The 8,956-nt window shown below is 44.7% G+C and overlaps 1 protein-coding gene and 1 long non-coding RNA gene across 8 annotated transcripts in view; one reads left to right on the forward strand and one right to left on the reverse strand.

Moving 5' to 3' along the window:
* Positions 1–2,076, forward strand: part of OSBP2 (oxysterol binding protein 2) — a 192,502-nt gene extending 190,426 nt beyond the window's left edge. For 6 of the 7 annotated variants that reach the window (XM_077874334.1, XM_077874333.1, XM_077874331.1 and 3 more), the window contains 2 exons: positions 45–271; positions 463–2,076. In XM_077874334.1, coding sequence (XP_077730460.1) covers positions 45–271; positions 463–608 — 373 coding nt within the window. In that variant the 3' untranslated portion in view covers positions 609–2,076. The remainder of the gene's footprint in view (positions 1–44; positions 272–462) is intronic. The other variant, XM_077874332.1, reaches the window with a different exon arrangement.
* LOC144299053 (uncharacterized) lies at positions 422–2,399 on the reverse strand. Its single transcript, XR_013365860.1, has 3 exons — positions 2,300–2,399; positions 1,995–2,201; positions 422–620 (listed from the first exon to the last, which is right to left on the reverse strand). It is a non-coding gene; the product is annotated as an uncharacterized LOC144299053 (long non-coding RNA).
* Positions 2,400–8,956: the final 6,557 nt, after the last annotated feature.

An 8,956-nucleotide genomic window follows, 5' to 3' on the forward strand; every position in this document is an offset into this window, starting at 1 on the left:
CGGCTCACCCCGCTCACCACCCCCCCCCCCCCCACCCCGCGCAGGGAGAACGCGGAGAACATGTACTACTTCTCGGAGCTGGCCCTGACCCTCAACGAGCACGAGGAGGGCGTGGCGCCCACCGACAGCCGCCTGCGGCCCGACCAGCGGCTGATGGAGAAGGGGCACTGGGACGAGGCCAACAGCGAGAAGCAGCGGCTGGAGGAGAAGCAGCGCGTGTCCCGGCGCCGGAGGCTGGAGGCCTGCTCGCGGGGCTGTGGCGCCGAGGAAGGTGAGGCCGGGCGCAGGCCGAGGGAAGGTACCCCGGGGCTGGGGAGCGGCTCCTTCCTGGAAGGAAGGGAATGGGGCGCGGAGGGGTGCCCCGGGGACAGGGAGGGGGACAGGGAGGCGGGGCATGGGGAAGGGGGTGGACCAGGAAGGAGGCCCCCGCCCACCCCCCCGCCCGCCCATGTGCCCGTCCAGCAGAGAAGGAGGCCGATGTGTACATGCCGCTGTGGTTCGAGAAGAGGCTGGACCCGCTGACCGGGGAGACGGCCTGCATGTACAAGGGCGGCTACTGGGAGGCCAAGGAGAAGCAGGACTGGCACATGTGCCCCAACATCTTCTGAGCGCCACCTCTCCTGCAAATACAGGCGCCTGCACAGCCTGGTCCACCTCTTCTTTAATGCACTCAATTTAGTACTCAGTGGCCCTCCCCCCAAACCTTCCCACCCTCGCCTTTTTTTTTTTAACACTTTTTTGGGGCTCCCACCTTGGAAGGAGGAAGTGCTGATCTGCATTCTCTTCAGCCCCCAGGTGCTCCGGGTCACCGGAGCCCCTTCATTGTGGACTTGGGTCCCAGTGGGACCCCAGCTCCCAGTTACCACAACTCAGGCAGGCTGGCCCGAGTCCTGGGCTGCCCCAGTCACCAGCCCCACCCAGGGAAGGCACTGGCTCCTCCTGAGGAGCCACTTTTGACTTTTTTAGAAAAAACTATCTCCATTTCTTTCCAGCCGTTTAGTAAATATTTTTAGTACAACACTTAGCAGACAACTTTCTAAGTGTGCTTTCTTGCCACAAATGTGTCCTGGCAAGAGCCCCTTCTTTTGAAGACATCAGGAAGCCAGACCCCTTTGAGCAGGGAGCATTTTGTAGCTCGACATAGCAGGGCCATGTTTGTGTCACGGCTGCCCAGTCACTGGGAGCACGGACTCCACAGAGAAGGGAACTGGAGGGGCCACCTGGCCCAGGAGACCACAGGTCAGTTGTCTCTGGAGCTACAGCTGCACCCACTGTGGGGGAGGAGGCACTGAGGGGCCCCCACGTAGATTTGAGGGCAACAGCCCCTTGCCTAGCCTTGGCCACGTGAGGGCTGCTCCCTCGCCCCAGAGGCCGGGATGGGCTGGGGGGCAGGGCCTGCAGGTGCTCCCCACCCCAGAACCAGGCCCCAAATCAGCAATAAGAACACTCGGCTCAGCCTGGGCTAGTGCCCCCAGGCACCAGAGACCCAGTGTCCCGCCTCGGCCTCAGGCACCTCCGGAGTGCCCATCTCCACACCCCCTGAACTCCTTATTTGCCTGATTTATATATATATGAGATATATTAATATATAAAAAATAGCTATTTTGCTTAAATTTCTATGGTATGTGAAAGTTAAAAAATGATGAAGACAGGGTGCACTCCTGTCTGAGTTTGGCCCTCCTGTCAGCTGTGCCCCGCCCTCTCCTCGGATCCCCTTCCAACGGCTCCTTTCGATTGGTGGGGGGACTGGGCCAGTATAGCCACTGTCCCGGCCCTTCAGAACCCCCACTCCAACCCCTCCCATTTAAGTTTGGTCCTGAAAATTCATCACAGGGTTTTTTTTCTGTATACTCCAGGACTGGTTTTGTTTTTATAAGAAAACAAAAGTGAAAACACCAACATATGAAATGCCTTAGGGTGCCCACTCAAGAGGCAGGGCAGGCAGGGTGGGCGGGTGGCCCCACCAGGCCTGCAAGTAGAGCTGTGCAATGTACCTCTTCTCACACTGTGAGGGAGCACCTTCTGACCGGTAATAAAAACCTTGGATTTGTTGTTTTCCAAGGACCTGTCCCTGAATGTGTCTGTGACTGGGTGGATCAGGGCTGATGCAGAACAGGTGACAGACAGCCTATGAGGCAGCATGGGGGCAGAGCCTGGGACTTTGTTCTGCTCTCCACTGAGGCACGCAATGGAAAGTTGATCTGAATAGGGAGGGAAAAGAGGGTGGAAGACCTGTTGAGACAGGGTCTGGGACAGGAAGGCTGCAGAGGGCAGAGACAGAACTTAGGGGAAGGCTCACAGCTTTGCCTGGGGCTGTCTGGGGCCAAGCCAAGGCACCCACCGTGCTCTTCTCTCGTGCTCTTGTGCTCTTCTCTCGGAGGGAAGCTCACTTTGGTGAGTTCCAGGGTTACTCAGCAACCATGACCTGGAAGGCTTTTGTTGTCCCAGGTTGCTAAGCAACTCAGATCACTAGCTCCCAGGTCTGGCCAAGAGCACCTGGGCCTGGCCCACTGTGAGGGGGCTTCCCACTGCCAGTGCTTCCAGGTGAAGGATGGGGTCGGGGCAGGGCACCACAAGAGCATCACAGCCAGGCTCCAGTCTCCTGCTCTGAAGCCCCAGTGCTGTGGGATCCAAGGCTGCCCCTGCACAGCTCCTTCCTTACCAGGGCCTTGCTTTCCCACCTGTGGGGAGGCAGGCACTGTGAGTCCTGCAGCTCTCACTGGTCAGAGGTGCACGGCAGGTGAGGCAACCCCACGGTAAGCCTGAACACGGGACAGTGGAAGAGAGTCTGCCAAGGGAGAAGATGGACTACGTGGGCAAAAACCAGAGGTGACAAAAGCCAGGCCACTGAGATAAGGTGAGGGAAGAGCCTGGAGTGAAGTCAGGCAGAGCTCTGAACAGGGAATGACACCAGGTTGATGTTCTTGAACCCCTCTAACCTGATCACAGGAGATGAGCCTACACTCAGTCTATCCACCAGCCATCACTGAGTAGACAAGGTCATAGAAAAAAGATTCTGCACCATAGGCTATAAGGGGCCTCAAAATACATCTGATAAAAAGATGCAAAGACCTTCATAGATACAACTTTAAAATTTTACTCAATGATAGAGAAGACCTGAGTTAAAAGGGAAAACACCATCTTCACAGATGGCCAGCTGTTGTGTGTTGTTCCCAAATCTATAAATCCAACAGGATCCAAATCCAAATCCTATGAATATTTTTAAACACTTGAGTGGATGATGAAATGTACATGGGAGAGTAACTGAGCAATTCTTGAGAAGGTAGAAGACATGGACTTGATCTGCAGATACCCGAACATGCTGGAAAGCTATCATCAAATTGCTTCCTTTTTCTCCACTGCACATCTGGCACAGTGTGTCATACTATATATTTTATTCGTTTGTTGACTGCCTCCCCCACCTCACAATGGACTGTGAGCTTCATGAGAATAGGAATCGTGTCTGTCTTACACACTATAGCATCCCCAGTGACTGAGGAGATGATCTGTAAATAGGTGTTGAATTAATTCCAGGCCAGAAGGCCCAGCCAGAGCAAAAGCTTAGGAGGATACTCCCTAGAGCCACTGGGAAGTGCGGCTGCAGCAGCAATTGTGAGAGGGCCTCAGAGATACAACTGGAAATTGCTGAACCTAGGAGCCCAGGAAACTCCTGCTCCCACAAACGTGAGAGTCCAAGTCCTTGCTCCTGACAGACTGTGGGGGAGGAGGCCTGACGTTCCCTTACCCCCAGGGCTGGTGCTCAGCATGACATGGGTAAAGGACACCAGATAGAATAATGTCAAAGTGTAGCAGAGAGACACCCCAATGCAGTTTCTGATTCTTCTTATGAAGCTGGCCAACCTGACTTCAACAACAAAACCTGGAAAAGACAGCATGAAAATATAATATGTATTTCAAGCACCTGGGTGGCTCAGTTGGTTAAGCTTTGGACTTCAGCCCGGGTAATGATCTCAGGGTCTTGGGATCAAGCCCTGCATGGGACTCCTCAGTGAGTCTCCCTGTCTCTCTCCCTCTGCCCCTCCCCTGCTCATACTCTCTCAAATAATTAAATCTTTTAAAAAAATAGAATTTTCAAAAATCCAAATAGCAAAGAAAATCCTGCCACATACCAAAGATTGATAACTCAGGTTGGTAAGTCCATGCCCAACTTAACTTAGGGCTACCACAGAAATGCAAGAATGGGTCAGTATTGGGAAGCTTTTTATTGTAAATCATTAATCAACCACCCTTGTGTAAAACTAGGCATGCTAGATAAAATTTTAAAATATCTTAAAAGCATCCATGAGTTGGAAAGAATATAAAGAATACTCGGGCCAAGTAGTAAATGACTGTAGAAACGTGGAAAGGTAAGAAGAGCTCTGAAGTCTGCTTTTCCCTCATAGCCAATGAACTTAAGTTTCAACTGCCTCAAATGACCTTCCAAGGTAGGGTATGTAATAGGAGATGTCCTCTATAAAGCTGGACTCCCGAAGGTGTATACCTTTGATATAATGAATCCAAAATCAAATACAGGAAAATTGTTTGTCTTAAAGATTAGTCCTAAGCACAGCAGAAAAGAATCCCCTAAGAATTTGTAATCCAGAGCAGACCCTCACGTAGTTTGGTTTTATAGCAAAATATATACTACCTGGATATCCAGTAAAACCTCTAGCAGAGAGTATAACATGGTCTCAAATTGGCAATGTCCCCAGAGTCACATGAGAGAAGCAAAGAAATCCTCTCTGGAGGCTCTCCCCTTCATTCCAGGCCTTATGGAATCCCAAAGAGGAAGTTGTAAAGAAAATGAATACCTTACAGTGTGATATCTCTAAACATACAAGGAAACACAACACACAAGTTGGCCCATGAGCATAGGCCAACTGAAATAACAGCAGAATCAGACATAAAACTTCTCCATATAGGGATCCCTGGGTGGCGCAGCGGTTTAGCGCCTGCCTTTGGCCCAGGGCACGATCCTGGAGACCCGGGATCGAATCCCACGTCAGGCTCCCGGTGCATGGAGCCTGCTTCTCCCTCTGCCTATGTCTCTGCCTCCCTCCCTCTCTCTCTCTCTCTCTCTGTGTGCCTATCATAAATAAATAAAAATTAAAAAAAAAAAAACAACTTCTCCATATAGTGAAATAATCAGAAGGTAAAATAAGCACACATAATATATTTCTAGAAATAGAGGTTTTCTAGAATTTTCATTCCTGAAAATGAATGAACAGTATTTTTACAAAGCTCTTTAAAAATCATTAAAAATAATAACTTTATATTACACTACTAAAGAGCATATTAGTGACACAGAAGTAATATCTGAAGAAAGTATCCAGAATACAACACAAAGATGTGAAAAATATGAAAAAGAAGACACATGGAGAGTAAAGTGAGAAGATCCCATATGTGTCTAATCAAAATAGAGCAGAACTCTAGCAATATCAAGTGTAGGTGAGGAAGTAGAGAAATGAAGAACTTAGTGAGCATGACAGCATGTAAACATTAAACATATACAAATGCTTCTGAAAATAATTTTTAATACTTTTTTTATTTTATTTTTTTTTAATTTTTATTTATTTATGATAGTCACAGAGAGAGAGAGAGAGAGAGAGAGAGGCAGAGACATAGGCAGAGGGAGAAGCAGGCTCCATGCACTGGGAGCCCGATGTGGGATTCAATCCCAGGTCTCCAGGATCACGCCCTGGGCCAAAGGCAGGCGCCAAACCGCTGCGCCACCCAGGGATCCCAATACTTTTTTTTTTTTAAAGAGAGAGTGCAAGTGGGGTGGGGCAGAGGGAGGAGACAGATAATCTTAAGCAGGCCCCACCTGGAGACCATTGGCAGGGCTTGATATCACGGCCTGAGATTATGACCTGAGCCAAAACCAAGAGTCTGAAGCTTGGGGCACCTGGGTGGCTTAGTCATTTAAGCTGCTGCCTTCAGCTTAATGATTTAAAAATTCCCAAGACGGGACGCCTCGGTGGTTCAGCAGTTGAGTGTCTGCCTTGGGCTCAGGGCATGATCCCGGGGCCTGGGGATCAAGTCCCACATCAGGCTCCACGTGAGGAGCTTGCTTCTCCCTCTGCCTATGTCCCTGCCTCTCTCTGTGTGTCTCTCATGAATAAATAAAATCTTTTAAAAATAAAAAACTATTACCAAGAAGTCATGAGAAAGACCAATATACAGAGTCAATCTCAACAAATCCTCATCAGGAAAATAAAAAGATATCCACAGCTAAATACAATACAGTGAAATGGCAAGACTCTTAAAACAATGAAATCTTAAAAGTAGCCAGATTTGGGGTGGGTGGTGGGAATGACTTCAATGAGCATTGATTAGGCAAGAGCTGACCTCCTAAGAAAGAAGGAAAAAGTTATTTCTCCAAAGTAGAAAAGATTAGTATTCCCAGTAAAAATATCTTTCAGGATCCAAAGGAAAATAAAGGTATTAATAAAAACTTACTAAGACAATATTAAGAGTCTTGAGGAGTTAGACTTCGGTAAGTTAAGTATTAGGTAAAAAGCACAGAGTAATTGCTAAAGGAAGAATAACAGATTTCCAAAACAAGGGAAAACAGTATATGTGTGTGTGTGGGGGGGGTGGAATTTCAGTCAATCTAAAAGGAAGAGGAAAAAGGAATGAAGATAGGTGGAATAAAAATTACAAAATAAGAAAAATAAGTCAATAATGCATCCAATACACAAAATTTAAGTAAGTTACATCTTTGGGTAAGAATAAAAATATCTGGAATAAAAAAAATCTCACTATATGTTACTTACAAGTATAAACTGAATACAGACAAGATAGATTTTAAAGAAATGTGTATTTCTATATGTCCACTCCTAGAAATAAAAAAGTCAATTTATAAAGATAAAAGATAAAATTCACAAAGTTCTAAAACTTGTACACACCTAATAACATCTCAAAATAAAGTAAAACAGATAGAATAGTAAGGAGAAATAGATAAATCCACAATCATAATGGAAGATTATAATATACCTCTCCCTGTAGTGAGAGCTCAGGCAAAAAAATAACAGCAATGTTTCCAACAGCACAATTAACAATTGATGTAATGGGCAGATAACTGCAGAATACAGGGATGCCTGGGTGGCTCCGTAATTGAGTATCTGCCTTCAGCTCAGGGTGTGACCCCACAGTCTCAGGATCAAGTCCAACATTGGGCTCCCTGCATGGAGCCTACTTCTCCCTCTGCTTCTCTCTGCCTCTCTCTCAGTGTCTCTCATGAATAAATAAAATCTTTTTAAAAATAACTAGAATATAGATTTTTTAAATGTACATGGAACATTTTTTGAGTATTAACCACATATTTGGACCAGTTTAAAGCCTCAGCAAATTTCAAAAGACTAGTATACAGATCACATTCTCAGACGAAAATGAAGACAGTTCAAAATCAATTAACAAAAAGGCAATTAGAAAATAAAGCCATTCTTGAACATTTAGAAATACACATTTAAATAATTAATGGATCAGGGAAGAAAAACACAGAAATTATAAAATACAGTTAAAAATTAAAATGCTAAATATCAAAACAGGATAAAGCAGTACTTAGAGAAAAATATATAGCATTAAAAGCTCATGTTGTAAAAAAAGACTAAAAAATAATGAGCTAACCATCCAATTTGAGCAAGAAAATGAACACTAAAATGAACTCAAAGGAAATAAAAATCAGAAATTAAAGAGGAAATAAACATAACAGGACAATAAAATCAAAGGTTGATTCTTTGAAAACCTAAAATTGACAAATTTCACTAATAAGGAAGACAGAAAATGAAGGAGAGAGGAAATAGATGAACCTAAAAAACAGTATTTGAAGTAAAGAAGACATAGATGCTACAAACTGTCAAATAAGGATATTACAAACATCTTTTAACATTAACTTTAAAAACTGAAATGAAGTTCTAGACAAATCTAACTTAAAACTGACTCAAAAATTAGAAAACCCTGAGCTGCAGTATATCCATTTTTAAAAATCAGTTTAAAAACTTCCCTTCACACATATACATAAAAAACTACAGACACAGCTAGCCAAGGGATAACCAGCCTTACAGAAACTATTCCAGGAGTAGAAGAAATAGTCCCTAACTCATTTCTTGAGGCTAGTATAATCTGGTCACCAAAACCTAACAAGGACAGTAGAAGAGAGTAAAATTACAAACTAGTGATGGTATAACTCAAAACAAAAGTCTAGAAATATAGAAAACTTACAATCATTATTCTAGAAATGCAAAGTTAGTTTACCCTAAGAAAAACTGACAAATGTAATTCACTACATTAACTAAGTACACTACGTGGTTAGTTCTATGGATGCAGAATATACTTTAGATAGAATTCAACACACATCAATGATACTTAAAAGGAAAAAATGCTTAAAAATCGGAATGGAAACTTCCTTAATCTGATGAATGGTATCTACCCAAAAAGGAGAAGGAGAAGAAAGCTTTGTCTATGAGATAAGAAACAAACAAACAAAAACCCTGCTTTTACCCTTTACATTCAACATTGTACTGGCAGCCCTAGCCAATGCAATAAGGCAAGAAAAATACATGAAGTATGAGGATTGGCAAAATTATCATTGCTCACAGACGATATGCAAAACTGAAACGAATCTAAAGGTAAATTAGGGACCCCTGGGTGGCTCAGTCAGTTAAGCATCTACCTTTGGCTCAGGTCATGATCCTGGAGTCCCGGATCAAGCCCCACATTGGACTCGCTGCTCAGTGGGGAGTCTGCTTCTCCCTCTTCTTCTTCCTCTGCTTCTCCCATCTCCCCATCCCCACTCCACTCATGTTCTTCCTCTCACTTGCTCACTCTCCCTCTCAAATAAATGTTTAAAAAAAAGAATACAAAGATAAATTAGAACATATGAAAATCAATTATGTATTATGTATTAGCAACAAACTGTCAGAAAATGAAGTTTTAAGTTTATTGTATAAATTAC

The sequence above is a fragment of the Canis aureus genome, chromosome 27 (genome assembly GCF_053574225.1).
Source record: "Canis aureus isolate CA01 chromosome 27, VMU_Caureus_v.1.0, whole genome shotgun sequence".
NCBI lineage: Eukaryota > Metazoa > Chordata > Mammalia > Carnivora > Canidae > Canis > Canis aureus.